Below are 17,740 nucleotides of genomic sequence, written 5' to 3' on the forward strand. Positions count from 1 at the left end.
GGCCTGTCCCACCTGGGTGTGGGCGCAGGGTGCCTGGCTCAGCCTGTAGCCTTGTTAGGTGTCTTTGGGATGGGTCTTCAGATCCCTCCACACCCACCTAAGCCAGCCCAGCCTCTGGGCCTTGTGGCTGGACCTGGTGCAGGATGCAGGGTGTTCTCTGAAGAGTCTTGCCAACCCTTCCTCACCCTGGGAAGATGCGGTGCCTCTAAGTGCCCCACCCCGAAACCGCCAGCCTCCAGGCAGGGCGAGAGTCCTGCATTTACTTAGGACAGCAAAGGGGTTTATGAACCTGCCGGAAGCAAGAGGCTGGACTTGGTGAGGCTCTAGTCTGGCTCCAAGGGCCAAGGAAACTGCCTCTGCGGCCGACAGCCTGGGGTGAGGGGGTGAGGAAGCTGGGGCCCGCTCCACGGCTGGCACCCAGGTGGGCATGCAACAGGGGTGGCCTCCAGGTAAGGCTGAGGTGTGGCAGGAGAGGGACTAACTGTGTAACTTGGTCTGGGGGTTGTAAGTGCCCATAAGGGAGGGGTAATCAGATGGGGGGAGGGATGGAGAGATGGATGGATGGATGGATGGATGGATGGATGGATGGATCCACAGAATAGGCGGGTGTACAAGATGGTAATGAGCCTGACCCCAAGTGGCCCTCATCCAGCACCTGTCTCCTACCCCTTAATTTCTCCCGCTGTGCTGACCTTGGAGCCTCTGCCCGATGCAGGCAGCGATGTCTCCTTCGTGGGGTGGAAGAGGGAGGAGGAAGATCGCACTCACTGGACAGCATCTAGTGCCAGCCTATGCAGGACACTATGGCCGGGTCCACTTGGCGATGGGGCGGGCTGGCCCGCAGGGCACACTCCCCACCCACAGGCATAGGGCCTTCCACTGGAGTCCATCCTGTGCTGATGTGACCTTGTCAGACCAAACCCTATGAGCAGACCTGCCTGAGCCTCCGTCTGCCCACAGCTAACATGGGGCATATCCAGCCAAAGCTCGAGGGGCCGGGGCAGGGCACGCGGGCAGAAGAGCAGCGTCTAGGCCAGAGCGTCCACCTCCTTGCGGCTGGCTTCTTTCAAGATGGTGGGAAGGGAGGTGCCTTGCTTTGGCCGAGGATGCTCTTCTAGCTGGGGGCGTTCGGGGGGTGGTGCTGATGAGCCCTGGCCACCTCCCCACACGCCCCCCAACTTGCCTGCCCTCAGGAGTGTCCTGGAGGGGGAGGTGCTGGCTGCCCGCCAGGGAGAGTGTGCAGGGAAGGAAGGCTGCATGGAGAGCAGGAGAGAGCCGAGGGGGTGGCTCTCAGCCACTGCTGCCCAGACCCCCCGGCCGAGGGGCCCCGTGAGTCACTCTCAGCCTCGAGTCCGAGGGCGGCCCCTTTGCCCAGCCAAAGGGCTAAATTTACCCTTTTAATAAGAACCAGACTTATATCCGATTTTCCTTTTCTTTTCTTAGTTCTGGGCTGTTGGTGGCTGGGCCTCGCCGTCATCTTGCCTCCACGTTTGTCAGCTGGGTGGCTCAGCAACCACAAGATTTTCCTATTATGGCCTGAGAACTGCTGCCTTTGGGCCAACCCGGGCTTCTGGAAGGTTCTCCTGGGCCATTGGAGAGGGGCTTCCCATGTGACACATTCATGTTTCTGGGCGGGTGCCCCTCAGCCTGGGCTGCCTCCACCTCCTAGGGCTGGGCCCGCCAGAAGGCTCCCCCACGGCGTCACATTCCCGCCTCCTCTGTTCTCTGTCCCTCCTCTCTGCCCGTGCCTGCCTCAGGGTCCTCGTCTTGTCCAGCCACTCTCTCGGTTTGTAGACGGCAGCCGTTGGGAGGAGTGCTCTCGGACTCCCGGAGCCGTGGTGGCAGAGGGCTGGCTTGAGGCGGGGCAGGGCCCGTGTCTGGCCAGACCGAGTGAGTGAATGGTGCTGGACAGGCCGACATCTGGGGGCTGCCGGCTTGCGGCAGAGGGGGCTGCCCAGATCTGGATGATGCGTGGTTCCTAGAGAGGCTGCCCAGTAAGGCTGGCCCTGCAGGGGGGCATCCCTGATCAGAGAGGGCTTCGGGCCAGTCTAAGCCACTTCTCTGCTGCAGAGGGGGTGGGCTGATTGTCGGGAGGCGGGCCTGGCCACGTGGCCTGCCACCTGTCCCCCAGCATCCACACGACTCCTGGAGCCACGTTCAGGTCCAGGAGGCTGGGGGCTGAACAGCTGGCCTGGGGAGGGGCCTACTCCCAAGCAGCATGGAGTTCAGGAGTTGGGGGTGTTTGAGCGATAGTTTGGTGAAGACTAGAGACTAGGATTCCCTTCCACCACTAGTGAGCCTGGAGGCACCCCCACCTCCCAGGTGGGCAGGATCCAGTCAGCCGGTCAGCCTGCTGCCCCCTCCCACGTCAGCCCCGGGGGGCAGACAGAACCAAAGGCCAGGAGCCTCGTCCACGGTCTGGGCCAGCGCGGGGACCAGGTTGGTGGGAGTCTGACCCTGGGAAGCGGGTCTTAGAGGCGGCTTACACAAGAACACCGCCGCGCACTCGCTCAGAGTCACGTGTCCACACCCATATCCAGAGCTCGTACTGAGCCCGCACCAGCACGTGCACCCATAGCCACGTGTGCCACGCCCAGACACCCCGCACACATGCCCACACACGGGCCCTCACTCTGCTGCCCCTCTGCCCCCACGCTTGTGCGTGCATGTGTGTGCGCACCATCATCTCGTGCCTGGGCCAGTGGTGGGTTCCAGCCCAGCCGGGACCGTTCCTGGGGGGGGATCTGGGAATGGAGCCTCCAGATTCGAGTACACCCAGAGCAGGCCCTGTGGGCCGCAGTGTGGCACAGCCTCCGACGTCCGTGTTGTGGCACTTTGGGCTTCCTGGTGGGGGCAGTCCCAGAGCGACCCCTCCCTCCAGGGCCTGGTCTCCCCATCCCTGTCCCCCTCCCTCCCTGCTTTCCAGCAGGCTGGACCGAGGCCTCTGCTTCGTCATCCACGCAGGACTAAGGCTGGACACCAGCTGGACGCTCTCCTTCCTTGCTCCCTGTCCTGGAACGAGAGGGCGGTGGTCTGGTCCAGGCAGTGGGCTGCGCATCCTTCCTGCCGCCTCTTTTCCGCAGCCCCCTCTAGGCCTGACTCGGCGCAGGAGGGGCACTCTGGTCCTCTAAGCAGGCCTCGCGTCCCTCCAGTGTCTCAGCTGCCTCTGGTGTGCTGGGGGAGACCCAGGGGCGCCCCCAGGGGAGTCGGGTGTCCCCGACGCCCAGGTGAGCCCTGCAGGGCCTGGGGGACGTGGGGAGCCCAAGCAGGTATGCGCGGGAGGACTGGCGCTGGTGGGTGCGGAGCCAGCGAGTCCCGGGCCAATAGCTGGTCACCCAGGCTTCGGGAAGCCACAGGAGCCCTGAGAGCCCCAGAGGGGCTTGCCCCTCAGGAACGGCCGCAACCCTCTTGGCCTTTTCTTCACAACACATCCTGGTTTCCGGGAAGGGAGGACGCTGTCCCTGTGGCTCACTCAAGGCAAAGCAAATGCTCACTCTGCCCGGCTCTCTGAGGCCCTCCGTCTGCCCATCTTTCCCCACCTTCTGCTCCCTCCACCCTCAGCCTGGGGCCACAATGAGGAGACAGGCTTCCTGGTGCCCCCACCACAGGATGGCCTGGTGTGGAGGTGGGGGCTGGATAGAGAGGGGGTGCAGGGGCACTGTGGGCACCTGGCCACCTGGGGTGTACTGGCACCCCAAACTCGGGGTGCATGGCCCAGGGCCACCCGTGTTGCTGCCGGTCAGTCTCAGTGGCCCCTAGACTGGGGGCTCCTCCCGGCCCCCCTGTGCTCTGGGCCGTGGCAGGTAGGCCTGGCAGACAGGTCGGCAGCGGAAGACCCAGCTGTCCTCAGTTTTGCCTGGCCACATGGGGCCACCTCTGCCGGGGCCGACGCAGCTTGGTGCTGCCTGCTTGTCACTAGCCTCTCTGCACAGAAGCCTGTGGGCGAAGGCTGGGCTCAGCAGTCACTCGAGAGTCTCAGGGAGCTCAGGGCATTCCAGCCCGGCTCCATCCGGCTGGGGCAGTTGGGAGGGAAGCGGCCACCACAGCCAGGGGCCAGGGACGGCCTGTTTCCCAGTCCGGGTTGTCTGGGCCTTGGGGCGTGGGGTCAGATGGGGTTCGGGGTCGAGGCTGGGCCTGAGGAGCCAGGCCGCTGGGGGTTTGTCAGGCAGCCCTCCCGGGCATGCTGGCCCCTGGAGCAGTTTTCTCAGCCAGCCCGGTGCCCAGGCCAGGCGTCCATGGGGTACTAGTAGGCAGAGCTCGGGCAGTGCTGGAGCTGGGACGGGAGTCCTGTGTCTGGGGCTGCAAACCCCAGCTTGGGATGGTCAGGCCCGGGTGCCGTACAGAATGTGCAGCACAGAATGGCCCGCCTCTGGCCCTGCGAACACCTCACACCACGTCCAGGCCCCTCTCCTGAGGCCATCCTACATATGTGCCATATCTGTGCTGAGAATGGACTGAGAGCCCCGGGGGAGTGGCCAGCTGGACCGTGCACGCTGGAGGGGCTGGGGCAGCCTCGGAGCGGACGGGCCTCATTCAAACCCCAGTCGAGGTACCTGGGACCGTGGAGTCCAGACGAACAATGCCCCATGGTGGGGTGGGCCTGCCGTCCGGGACTGCGTGAAAGCAATTAGTGTGAGGTCTGTAGAGCCCCTGGTCTGAGAGGGGCTGGTGCGGATGGCTCCAGGATCGGGGCTCCCAGCTGGGGGCAGGGGCATCCTAAGCAAGCACCTCTCTGGCCTTCCCTGCTGCTCCGGGCTCCCACTGTCCCTTCCCGGGCTGGTGACCGCAGCAGTCCGTGGGCAAGGACCCTGCCAAGAGGAAAGGAGCCTTCAGCCCAGTTCCCGGCCAGACTTGGCCACGAGGCTCCAGCCCTGGCCGGGGCCCAGGCCACCTCTGCTCACGCTCTGTCTGGGGCTGGCTACTGGTTGGCGGGAGGGGCTGGGAGGTGGCAGCCAGATCTGCCCATGCCCCTGCTGGCCAGGCACGCTGCCATCTCCAGACTCCTTGGAGGTGGAGGTGACAGTGAGAGCCAGGTAGGGTAGGGGAGGCTCCAGGGGCCATCAGCCCACTCCCCGCCACCCACCACTGCAGCCCGCCTGACAAGGCCTGCAGGACCTTCAGCTGCTTCCAAGCTGCTAGGCCAGGGTGGCAGTGAAGAGACTGAACCCTTCCAAGCAAGGAGTGTGGAGCCCCACGGCGCAGGTTCCAGGCCGGGGGGACTGGCCTGTGGGTCAGGGGGTGTGGGAGCCCCCCTGGGACCTGGCGCTGCAGACTGGGGTTTTAGGAGGGAGTCTCTCCCAGTGGTTCAGGGCATGGGGTGTCTGTGTGTGCAGTGGGGGGCGGCGGAAGTCCCTGTGGTGCTGCATCAGGGCGAGGGCACGTGCACCTAGGGCACTGTGGTGTGCTCTTGGGGCCTGGGGTTTCCAGGGACCCCTGCTTCCTTCCTTGCGTGCATTTTACAGTGAAGATGCAGACATCATATTTGCATGATGAGGCTCTTTTGTTTTCAACATGAAAGGGAAAGAGTGGAGAGAGACCCCCAGGTGGACGGTCTGAGCCAGCCCACCAGGCCCAGGGACCACCGGGGGCAGCTGGGTTAGAGCAGGGGGGCAGGGGTGGCCCTGAGGCCCGGAGGGTGGGGGAGGGGCTGGGTTGGCACGCTGTCCCACCCCATTCATTCCCCACGCTCTGGGGGCATGGGTCCCTTGCTTGGACTCTGAGAAGCCAGCTCTCTGAGGGTCCCCAAGAAGGTCCCCTCGGTCGGGAGACAAGCTGTGTGGGGGAGGTCGGCCCCAGGCTCGGGGGCTCTGGCTCAGCAGGAAGCACCGCCTGCCCCTGGTGTGTCTCCTGCTCTGTGGAGCCAAGACCAGGGGCTGGCTGAGCTGAGCTGCTCCCCCCGCCACCCCGTGCGGTGGGACCCCCTTCTGGGATGGTGTCAGAACAGGGCACCCATGAGAGTCTCCACCCAAGGCCGGGACAAGTCTCCCAGGGGAGGGCCATGATGTCCTGGGACCTCCCCAACCCAGGTTTCAGCTTAGGACAGCCCCCCGGGCCTCAGGCCCGCTCCCCGTCTGTCCTGGCCCCACGTGGGTGACCCTTGGGGTGGGTCTTCAGAGGTTGCCTGCTGCCTCTGCAGGAGCACCAGGAGTGGGCAGCCCTCTGCGGGACCCACCTCCAAGCCTCAGCTTCCCTGGGCCCGAGGGCCAGACGGCCCGGTGGGACTCTGAGCTTCCTTTCCCGCCCCGCCTGGGGCCTGGCCCGCCGCCTCGCCCCCGCGGTGTGGGAGAGCTCAAGGTGCGGGCTTCTCAGGCTGAGCTCCTGGAGAAATCCTTTATCCAGGCCCGACTCTTGGACTCGGTTGCTTCCCACTGTCCCGGGAGGAGCAGGGCGGGAGGGACTTCCCTGGGAGGGTGCGGGGGTGGGCAGCCCTGGGGGACTCGGGCCTGGCCTGGGCGAGGCAGGAAAAGGCCTGCTCATCCCCCAGGCATGGCCCCCCCAGGGTCCCCCGAGCCCAGCAGGGGCCGCCCTCCCACTCCTGCCCCTCCACCCGCGGCCCCTGGAGGCCAACACTTCCCTTCCCAGCCCAGAGTCCCGTCCCCCCCCCCCCCCCCCCCCCCCCCCCCCCCCCCCCCCCGGCTGGACGCCTGTGGTCTGGCTGCGGCCCATGGCAGTCCCAGCCCTGCAGTCCGGGAAGTCCCTGGCTCCTGGGCACCTTCGTCCCCTGCCCCTGGGTCCGCTCAGGGTCTCCGTGCAGCCTGACACCCACCACAGAGGTCAGTGTGTAGTCCGGTGCCCCTGCCGGCGCTCACAGACCTGCCTCCATGGCCTACACCCAGGAAAGGCCCCTTTCCTCCGTAATGCCCCATTCACTCGCTGGCAGGGCCGGAGGCCGGCAGGGTTCCCCCCGGGGCAGCCCCTCCCTCTCCCCTGCCCTGGGCCCTGCCTCCTCCGTGCTGAGTCACCCCGTGTCTGGGAAGCTCCCAGGGCCACGCCAGGCTGGGTGAGGAATCACAAATTCACAAATTTCCCCTGCCTCCCAGGCTGGGAAACAGCTGCCCTGACTCACCTTGGACAGGACCCCCAGAGCCCCCGCGAACCCCCCGGGCCCCGACACCCAGCCCCACGGAGTGTTGAGCCCCCAGGTCCCTGCTCCCCGTCCCCTGGGATGGTCCCAAGCCAGGCTCACTGCCCGTGGAACAGAGGTGACAAGGTGCGGCCAGAGCGGGGCCGTGCAGTGCAGCCCTAAACCACACGCCAGGCGCCGGGGGCCGCTCCTCGAAGAGCGGTCTGTGAACGCAAATGCCCGGTCGGCATGGAGAGCCAGGGAGGCTCGCTCAGCCTGGCGGTGGCCGCTGGACTTGGGCAGAGAGGGGACACAGTGGCGAGGGTGCAGGTGGACCTGGAGGGCCGCGAGGCCGGTACCAGCGGAAGCACGGAGGGTCCTGGGAGGCAGATGACGGGGCGCCCGCCTGCCAGCCTGGCCGGAACCTCAAGAGACCCCGGGGCTGTGAAAAGCGGGCCTAGCTTCCTCCTCAGGCTTCTCTCATCCTTCATTTCGGTCTCGCTCACCTGGGACGGGGCTGAGGAGTCAGTCGGTTGGACCGGGGGGAGAAGGTTGAGGACCCCACTGTGGGGAGGGGCCGGTCCCCCCGGTGCTGCCCGGGCGGGTGGGCAGAGGCTGCGGGGCTCGCAGGGCTGGGGCAGGGCCTCCACTGACACTGGAGCTCTCCGGGAGGTGTGGGCAAAGCAGTCTGGCAGGTCGGCTGCTGGTGGAGGGACCGTGGCCTGGGAGAGGCGGGGGCTCTGCCTCTGCAGAGAAGGCCCACCCGCAGAGCAGCTTGCTCCCCACAGGCCCAGGGCTTGGCATCTGGCTGCCAGGGTGGGGGAGGGGGCGGCAGGAGTGCAGACAGTCACCGGAGGGCACTGGACCCCGAGTGCACCTGTCGGGGGGCGTCTGGGCTATTTGAAGACAGAAACCCCGGGAGTTGGGGGCCCGAGAGAGTCAGCCCTGGGGCAGGGCTTCCCGGTGGGGCTGCCCTGCTCAGACTCACTCTTGCCCCCCGTGTCCACAGCCGGCAGCCGCCTGATGGGGAACTCTCCAGCCTCCTCTTTCATGGGCAGCTTTCTCACCGGCAGCCTGGGCTCAGCGGCCCCTGCGCACCCCAGCGGCCCCGCCCCAGCCCCTTCAGAGCAGGCCTACCGTGCCTCCCACCCCGCCACCTCCCAGATCTGGTTCTCCCACTCCCATGAAGGTAAGTCCACAGCGGGGGCCAGAAGAGGGGCTCCCCTGCTGTGGCCTGCCGAGGAAGCCCCCACGGGGGAGGTGGTAATTGGTTGGAAAGGGGGGGGGGGGGCCGGGCAGTGGTCCTAGCCAGATGTGCACCACAGATGGGCAGAGAGGGAGGGAAGGAGGTGGGGCCAGGAGGGCTCTGGGGGAGCCGAGGAAATGTGGAACACAGCTGGGCGGGCCGGGGCCGGGCTGCACCCTCTGCCTGGGGCTGCACCCACCTCCCCAGACCCAGAGAGGTATGGGCTCCAGATGTGCCAGCTGGAGGGCGGGGTGGGGAGGAGAGAGCTGTCAGCATGCTCATGCTGCCACCTTGGGGGCCTGGCCAAGAGCAGAGTCCCTCCCAGGCCCCTGGCCTCGCTGAGCGGCCGGCTAGAAGGCCCCCAGAGGCCCCTCTGGGACTCTGGGGCTCCCTGCAGTTTCCCCAGCTCTCTGCTGTCTGTTCAGGCCCGCGGTTGCTGGCGTCCACGTGGCTCGGGAAGGGTTAAGGCCGGCAGCGCTGGCTGGCGCGCCGAGAGGTAATGGCACTTGGCAGCAGGCACGGAGGGCTCTCCGCTCCTGGCACTGGCACCGCCGTAACTCAGTGACTGCTGGGCGGCAAGCACTGTGTTTGCGGAGCTCGCACCCACACACCGCGCCCGCCGCCGGGTTCCAGGCAGGGAGATTAGCGCCCGGCGCTGCGGGAGGGCCAAAGAAGCCTCTTTGTGCAACAAGAAAGGGGCTGTTTTCCAAACAGGACAGGTGACAAGTGAGGGACAGTTGTTAAAATAATCTGGGCTTTAAGCGCTGTGCAGAGTGCACATGTTGGGCAGGCGATAAGGAGCGGCTCTCTTTCCTGGTGGAGGGGAGGCCGGGCCGGCCCCGAGGCCCCGGGCAGGCAGGGCCGGCGCCCTGGCCCGCGCTCACCTCCGCCGCCCCTGGCTCCCTGCCCCCGCACTCTCAGGGGCCTCCCCAGGGGAGAGCCGGGGCAGAGGGGGCTGGGTCCTGGCGCGAGGCCTGGCGGCTGTGGGTGGGCCCAGCACTCTGCACCCCCGCCCCCAAGGCCTCCAGCCCTTCCGCCTTCTGTGTCCTCCAGGCAAGCTCCCGGCCCTGGCAGGAGCATCTGGGAAGGATGTCTGTGGGAGGGAGGAGCGCAGCCGGGTGTTGGGGAGCAGGCAGGGGGAGGCCTGCAGCAGCCATGGGGACCACCTCAAAATAACGAAGTAACGGAATAACGGCCACTGCCCCACCCGGGCCCAGCCACAGGTGCACGGGGCGCCCCAGCTGGCTGACTCAGTTTCCCCTCCGTGCCAGGGTGGCCCAGGGTTGGGGCAGCAGCTCTGCTTCAGGAGACACGTATTCCCTTCCCCTCCTTCCCACCCCTGGGGACCTTACCGGCATGAAGGGCGGTTTGTGGGCAGCGCCACCTGCCCTGGGGCCCGGGGAGAAGGTGTCCCTGTTCTGCTGCGGGGAGGGTGGGGTGGGAGGCAGCCTGCAGACAGCGCCCTCAACGGCCTCCCACTCACTTCCCCTGAGCCAACGGCTGCACCAGCAGTCTACCTGGCTGGGGGCGGGGCACCCTAGCCCCTGCGTGCGGGCATGCGGGTGTGCCTGCGGGCTTCCTACCTGCCTCCACCGTGGCCTGAGTGGGAAGAGGGTCAGGGCTGGGCCACACTGAGGACGTCTCTCCCCCTCAGGCCAGCCCGGACACTGGCTCTGTCTGTGATCTGTCCCTCCACCAGCCCCCAAACACCGCCTGCACCTCCTCGGGCTCCACGTGCCTGCAGCCTGGTGGGGGAGGGCCTGCCTGCCGGGGCGAGGGGCTCAGTGGGCCAGGGCAGGTGGACAGAGGACAGAGGAAAAGAGGGTGTGGCCTCCTGAGCACCCAGGCAGCCTCCAGGGCACCGGGCGTGTAGGGAGCAGGGCCTGCCCGAGGCCAAAGATGAGCCTGGGAAGGGGCAGCAGCTCTGAAGGGGAGAGCAACGCCCCCCCCCCCCCCCGACCTGCCAGGTCCTACCTGAGGGTAGCTGGTGTTTGTGTGTGTCCCGGGGACCCTGCAACCGCATGCACCCTCCCGGCCTGTGCCTCGGTTTACCCCCTCGCCATCTCCCTTTTCTCTGCCTTCCGTTGAGCGGCCCGCCTCGGGATCTCCTTCCTGCGGGGTTCCCCGCCCCCTGACAGGCCACGTGGTGCCGGCAGCCTCGCGGTGAGCTTGGAGCGTGGAGGCCAGAGCGAGTGGCAGTGCCTGCTGGCTGGCTGCCCTGGCCGCGTGCCCGGCTGCTAGTTTGACGGGGTGCCAACTGGCTCCCCGCGTGCCGGGGCCTGTTTCTCTGCCGCGTGTGCTCGGAGGGAAGGGGGGTGAGGCGGGTGGGGGGCACGCGACACGGCCGGAGAGTGGGGCCCGGCAGGCACGGTGGGCTGCCTGGGCGGGCTGCTTAGAGATCTGGCTCTCACCCCGTCCTGCTTCCTTCCGCCGCCCCCGGGATGGGCAGGGTGGCAGGTGCCCAGCAAGGCCTGCTCACCGCCCCCTCCCCGACCTGGGGCTGGCCGGCGCTGGGCTCCTGAAGGGCCAGGAGACCAGGACAGGCCAGCAGGTGGGGGCCGGGTCAGGGGAGGGGCCCAGGTGAGCCTACCCCCCCCAACTCCAGGCAGGACTGCCCACCTCTCCGTTGCTGGACCTAGCTCGCCATCTGGGGGGCAGCCGCCAGAGCAAGGGCCCAGGCTTCCTGCTTCCCTGGTGGAGCAGCTGGGGTGCAGGGGAGGCACCCTGGAGCTGGAGGAGCCGCCCCGGAACATCTGGCCTCCTAGGCTCGCCCAAATGAAGAGTCCTGCCAGAAGCTGGACGTTCTCCTCTGAGGCTTAGGGTGGGAGTGGGCGGCAGAACGGGTCCAGGGCAGCGGTGAGCCAGTGTCCGGCCGCCTGCCCTGGGTGGGTCGGCGCAGGGGCTGGGGGACGGGGGGTGGGGGGGTGGGGGGGCACAGCACAGCTGGTCCCATTGTCATGGAGCCTGGCCCCTCTCTCCCCACCCCCACCCCCAGCTGCTGGGCTGGGACCACCCACAGGGCCGGTGAAAGGGGATTCTGTTCTTGGGGGCTCAGCTGGGGGGTGCCTAGCTGCTGCTCACCACAGCCCGGGCCACTCGTGGTGGAGGGGGAGCCTTGGGGGGCAGCAGGCACAGGGGGCCTCTCTGCCAGAGGCGGCTACTGCCCCCCCAGCCTGGGCCAGCCTCCCGGGGCTGCTCCCAGCCCCCCAGTTTCCCCACACCCTGCCAGGCGCCTCTCGGCCCCCTCCATCGCCTCCCCCAGAAGACTTTGGGGAGGGAGTGGGAGCCTGGAGCGTGTCTATGTGAGGCACAGAGGTGCCACCCCGCATCCACCACCTCTGCGGGAGCTTAGAGGCCAGCCTGCCGCCTGGGGCTTAGTGTTCCAGAACCGTCTAGAGGAGCTGCCTGAGGCGGGTCTCTGCTCTGGGCCCCGGCCCCTCCCCCCAGGCCCTGTCAGCTCCTTGGCCCTCTCTCCTGGCCTTAGTTTCCCTGATGGCTCACATCTCCGGGACTCTGCCCCCACAGAACCACTGATGACCCCCCGCGTCTGCGGCGCCCCCGCCCGGCCTCCCTGACCCTGGCCCGTGCTGGAAGGAAGAAGGTGGCTCGTGGGGAGAGCTAGCTGCTCTGAGATCTGAGGACAGAGTGTGGGGAGGGGCCCAACACGGAAAGGAGGGAGGCCCGTCTCCTGTGGACCTCGGACCCCCTCCAGAGCCTCCTTGGGGCCTTTGTGCGGCCAGCCTTCCGTGACCCCTGCCGGTGCCCTCCGCCCCTGGCTGCCCCCTGCCCTGGTCCACGTCCCCATCGGGGTCCCAGCGTGCAGTCTGCCCCCCAGCTGTGGGCCTGACCCTGGTGCCCGGGCAGGCTTCCTCCATGTGTCAGGACCTGTGTAATTGGTTGCTGAGGACACAGGTCCCAACCTGATCCCTGTGAGGCCAGTCCCGGACACCGGCCACTCTGCGGGTCCAGTCTGCCCGGCGCTCCTCCAGGTCCTATGGCCACAGGGGACCCCGAAGTCGGGAGGCCAGGGCCAGTCCCTGGCTCTAGCTCAGGTCAGGCCAGGAGCACACCTGTGGCGCTCAGGATAATGACATTCTGTGCTGACCCTGGCCCAGGGATGGCACTTGCCTTGTTTACTTCTCTGAGCAACACCGTGGTATGTGGGCGGCTGTTCACCCGTTTTACAGGGGAGGAACAGGCTCGGGAAAGTGTGTGGCGGGCTTTGAGTCCAGAGAGCCTGACTGGGAGGCTGTCCACTCCTCCCTTTCTCTCGGCAGCCCCAGGTGCCCCCGAACCCTGGCTCTGTCCGCCTTCCTCGTGTCGGGAGTAGGTGCCAACCCTTTCCTAGCTCCTGCAGGGACCCAAGCCGGGGTGCCTGCAGCGTGGGCCTCTGCCCGTGCCCAGGCAGCTACGGGGGGCGGGGGAGGGGTCAGGACCGTGCTGGACCAGACCCAAGGCCCCTGCCCCTTGCAAGGGTCATCTTCACTGCTCAAGAGCAGTGCCTGAGGGGCTGGGAGAGCCACAGCACCTCCGAGCCTCCGTTGCCCCATCTGCACACTGCCCTGCCAGAAGAGCCCTTCTGACCCAGCGTGACAGTCAAAGCATGGCCTACTGGCCAGCCGGTGACAGGCGGAGGGCTCCCTGCAGGTTCGCTGGCGACCACCCTGTCCTGGCGTGTCCCCCATAGCCGCTGTCCACTGCTGGGCCAGGGGCCTTGGCACCTTCCTGGGCTGACACTTGCCGTGGGAGCACGTGTGAGGACAGCGCTATCTGGGCTGGAGAGAGGTCCCCGTGTCACTGCCCGGACAGGTGGCCTATCTCCGGCACAACTGTATGTGGGGCTGGGTTGGGGTGTCCTCGTGTCCGCACACACCCAGGGTCCTCCAGGCACGATGGCCGGCAGGTGGCCGCCCCTGGAGCGGGGCTCCCTAGCACCCGGAGTGGTACTGTGGGATGTCAGTGAAGGTTTTGGGGGTCACGCCGGTCTGCCCCCAGCCCTCCCAAGCCCTCGGGCCCGGCCCCTCCTCTGAGGGAGCTCTGCATCTGTGTCCTGGGCAGTCAGAGCCTTGCTCCTCCCTGCAGAGCACGTGCCAGGAGCCCGGGACTGTCCACGAACTGCCTGGATCCCGGGCAGACTGCCCGCCGCTTTTGTTCCAGAGGCACCTGCAGGAGCCTGGCACCTTCCCCCGGCTCTTAGCACCCCTCTGGGCCTGGGAAGAGACCAGGGCTGCCAGGCCCTGCACCTTGGGCAGTGGGGGGCAGTGTGGATGCGTGGAGCACCTGAACCGGGAATTTGACAGATGGAATGAAACCGGAATCCCCTCGAGCCCACACTTGGGGCCCCGACCTACAGCTGTGGGAGGCTGAGGCGTGGGCACTCCTGAGGGCTGAGCTTCCAAAGCCCACTCCATCCCGGAGAAGGGGTGTCACTCTGAAAGCCCAGGCTGGACACCCTCGGGTCCGACCACTGAGTGTGAGGGAGCCTCTGGACAGACGCGGGGAGGACCTGGGGAGGGGGCTCTTGCAAGGTTTATTCCCTTCAGATACTAGAGCAGGGATGGCCCGCGTGCTGCCGACTGGCTGCCAATGCCAGTTAATCAGTGAGTCCCAGCACTAGGCTGCATGTGGATGCAGCCTCAGAGGCCTTCTTAACCCAGCATTCTGGGGAGTCACTGTCATTTAGTAGACTTGCGTGCCACGCTTGAAACCCATTGACATCCTGAAAGGGGTGTCACGTGGGAGAGAGCATCCAGTTAGTGTCAGGCATGGGGCCAGGACCCCTAGCTGGGCACGTGTAGCAGGGTTCTGATGACAGGAGTGTGCCAGGGCCGGGTGGGATCTGTCAGGGCGGGCCGGCAGGCGGGTAGGGGTGGGAGGTCTGCTGGGGCTCCATCTGATGGAGCTGACCCTTGCTGAACGCCCCCCCAACCTGAGAGTGGGCCTGACCCAAAGGAGATGGGGCCTCTGATTGGCCAGATGGGCACTTGGGTTCCTCAGAGCGCGCCCCCAGTGGTCATGTCGTGGGGAGCTGCCTTAGGGTCTGATGCCAGGACCCTCCTGGCGGCTCGGCTCGATGGTAGGTGAGAACTTACCAGCAACTGGAGCCTCAGGATAGGAGAGGGTGTCACCCTCCAGGGAGACAGCAGTGCTGTTGGTCAAGGTGGCCAGGGGGGCAGGGGCGTCTGTTGCAGAAAGGCAGGACCCTGGTGGGGGGAAGGCGGCTGGGAATCCCCCAGCCTCCCCCAGAGAGTCCTGGTCCTCCGATTGGCTGGCCACACACCCCCACGCCCCCAGACCTGGCCTCCCGGGAGACTAGGAGGGTGGCCCTGGGAGGCAGGGTCAGGAGGGTTGCCACCTCCCAGCCTTGGTGGAGCAGAGCTTCCAGGTCTGGCCTGGGGCGGGTGGGGAAGTGGAGCAGGGAGACCTGGCAGCGGGGAGGTGCTGCGGGGTGGTCCGAGGACCCCACTGGAAGAGGAGGGCTGACACAGGGTGCAGGGGCTGCCCCTCTCTGGTTCAGAGGCTTGCCGCAGGCCTTGGGTCCTCCCAGGCACCCACCTCTTCCCTGCGGGGTCGGGAGAAGCCCCCCGCTCCATGGCCCCTGTCTTCCTGCCCGTGGCCCCTATAAAGTATTCCCATCCCCTCTGTGCTTCAGACCCTGCCTTTGGAGCAGCCCCTACTTGGGGAGGGTCCCCCGCTGCCCGCTCTCCCCCTGCCCACTCCCCACACTTCCCACCAGCACCCCCGACCTTCCCGGACAGCCAGCGAAGACCCAGGGGATCCCGGGAGGGGTCACGGTACGTGGTCAACTTTGCTCCCCAGCAGCCCGGGGACCTGGTATGTGCCGCTCTTACCCGGCGCCTGACCCTTTTTGCTTCATTACACCCGTCAGGCGATGGCCTTGACCCTTTGTACCCCCCTGTTCTCCCTTCTGTCATGGGATTAGGTTGAGTCTCCGGGCCGCTCACAGCAGCAGGGGCAGGATGGAGGGGGTCCACCGTGAGATGCCCACGGAGGCCTAGGGCCCCCCCCCCCCAGAGCTCATCAAGGCCCTCCGGGGCCTCGAGGGTAGTGGGGGCCCAGGGATGGGTCTGGGGCTGCCCCCCCTCCGCCGTGGGCCGTTGCTTTACACAGATTTGGCATCTGTCCCTTAAGGCGGTCACAGTAGCCCCAACCCCTAGGGGTACGAGGGTGGGGGGAGGGGCCCGCAGACTGCGCTGTCCCCTGCAGGAGTGTGGGGCTGAGGAGCTCTGGTCCTCGGTTCCTGGGTGTCCAGCCCCACCCCGCTCCCTGCGCCTCGAGCCCTCCTGACAACCACAGCCCCCACGTTCGCCCCACCATAGCCCCTTCAAGGACCCGGCTGATGCCCTCTCAGAACAGCTGCTCTGGTTTGTAAAATCATGCTTTATTTTCTTCAGTTCAGAGAGGATGATCATGTTGGGGGACTTTTCTATGTCGGGGCTGAGAGGCCCCTCCCCGGACCCCTTCCAGCCCCCTCGGCCCGGCCCATGCCCCTTCTGCTGCTTCTTCCTTCTCTGCCTCCCCAGCCCAAATTCCCCCCCCCCGGGGTCTCCGAGGGGAAGGCTGGAGGTGGGAGGGGGGCCCCTGCGCCCTGGCCCGGGCGGCCACCCACTCAGGCTCTGAAGGAGAGGGACACGCCCAGCCGGCACCCTCGCGCTGCCCCCACAGGGCGCCGCGGGAAATTGCTCACCACTCCGCCAGCTGAGCGCCTGCTCCCCAAGAGGGCGGGTGGGCGGCAGGCCCGGACCTCCCGAGGGGTCACGGGGGGGCCCACGCCCGGGAAACGGGTTCTGGGAAGGAGGAATTTACAGACTTCTGTTTACCAAAACGAGGCCCGTAAAACATTTAACAGCAGGCGATTAAAAGGGCACAGCTGTGGAGGTTCAGCTACCCCCCCCCCCCCCGTCCCACCACCGCCCCACCCCCCGTACAGCGCACACAGGCCTCAGCCCCCCTGCCCCACTGCTCCTGTCCCCAGCCCGCGCTCAGCTTTTGTCAAGGCTTCCAGGAGCTGAGTTTAATCTAGGGAGCAGCTGTTCCAGATGTGTCTCCACACACAAACCAGGCCAGTTGGCCAGGCCTCTGGACCCAGCCCTGCCCTCAGCAGGAGGGGCTAGAAGGGGACAGGCCAGGGCGGCGGTTGGCACCCTTCCCGAGCCCCCAGAGGAGGCTGGGGATGTGAGCCCTAAGCAGGGAGACCTCTAGGGACTTCTGGAGCCTGCAGATGGGGCTGGTGGAGTGGGGTGCTTCGAGCTTGTGGGGCCCGAGACACGTTCTGCCTAGAAGGTTCCTTGGGGAGGGGACTCGACAGCTTCACCTCAGACCCCCTGGGCCAGAGAACATCAAACGGCATCATTAGGATCTGGGGGGGTGGCCTGCCTCTGCCTCAGGGCCCACTGGGATCGGAATGCAAGGCCACCCCATGTGGACTGGGACCCTGCTCCCGGGGGATCCCGGAGTGCCCCCGGAGTTCGATGCTGGCCGTGTTCCAGTCCAAACTCTGCTCCTGCAGCTCCATTCTCAGGCTCTGAGCTGAGTGGGACTGCCTGCGCCATGGTAGCACAGCTCCCCCTTAGCCTCAGGCCTGGCGAGGGGCCTCCCGGGCCCCTGATGCTCACGGTGGGCTCCGGGCTGCCCCCCCACCATGCACCTGCAGCTGCAGCCGCCCCCAGCACTGAGATAGAGCCCAGACCCCACCAGCCTCCCCCCCGCCCCCTGCCGCCGCCCCGGCAGCCTCGGCATCCCGGCACGCCCACCTCAGGCCATGAGCCGATGCCCCAGGCCCGAGGACATGGGGACCTGGAGGTCGGTCCTGTGGCTCTGACCCTGCCCCTTCTGGAGAGGTGTTTCCCACAGGATACTCCGTGGAGGGCTCAGCCACCAGCTGTTACAAGGAATGTTCCACTGGGGCAGCAGAGGGGTTTGGTCATAAATGGAACCGCCTGGAAAACAGTTAATGAGCAAGATGGAAGGGACTCCACTGTGACGCACTCAGTGGGGGTGCTGTTGCCCTTGGTCCCCAGGCGTGGGGCTCCCGGCGTGGCTACTACAGGTTCTCGCCTGGGGCCCTGGCCTGGCCTGCCCTCTCGGGACGGCTGTCTGCAGGCCCTGCCACAGCTCCTCCCTGGGGAAGCCCCTGGATGGTTGCTCCCTCCCAGGAGCCATTCGCTCTCGGGACAATCGTGGGGTCCCCAAGAGAAACTCCTATAGAGCACGCTTTCCGTGGAGAAAAAGTTCAGAGTGCTGGGTCGAAGCGCAAGTGTTAGAGCAAGACTGTGTCCTGCCCGCCCCAGCCCACCGGCGACCCCTCCCTGCTGGGCCAGGTTGGGAGTTAGGGCGGGGAAGGGCCGCCTTCAAGGCGGCTGGTGGCTCTGGGCATCCAGCAGACACGCCTGTGCCTGCCCAGGGCACCG

At 66.8% G+C, this 17,740-nt stretch overlaps 1 protein-coding gene across 2 annotated transcripts in view; it reads left to right on the plus strand.

Moving 5' to 3' along the window:
• Positions 1–17,740, plus strand: part of BAHCC1 (BAH domain and coiled-coil containing 1) — a 59,905-nt gene that overhangs the window by 15,178 nt on the left and 26,987 nt on the right. For both annotated transcript variants that reach the window (XM_027567487.2, XM_027567485.2), the window contains exon 2: positions 8,073–8,252. In XM_027567487.2, coding sequence (XP_027423288.2) covers positions 8,073–8,252 — 180 coding nt within the window. The remainder of the gene's footprint in view (positions 1–8,072; positions 8,253–17,740) is intronic.

Source organism: Zalophus californianus, chromosome 16 (genome assembly GCF_009762305.2).
Source record: "Zalophus californianus isolate mZalCal1 chromosome 16, mZalCal1.pri.v2, whole genome shotgun sequence".
NCBI classification, from domain to species: Eukaryota; Metazoa; Chordata; class Mammalia; order Carnivora; family Otariidae; genus Zalophus; species Zalophus californianus.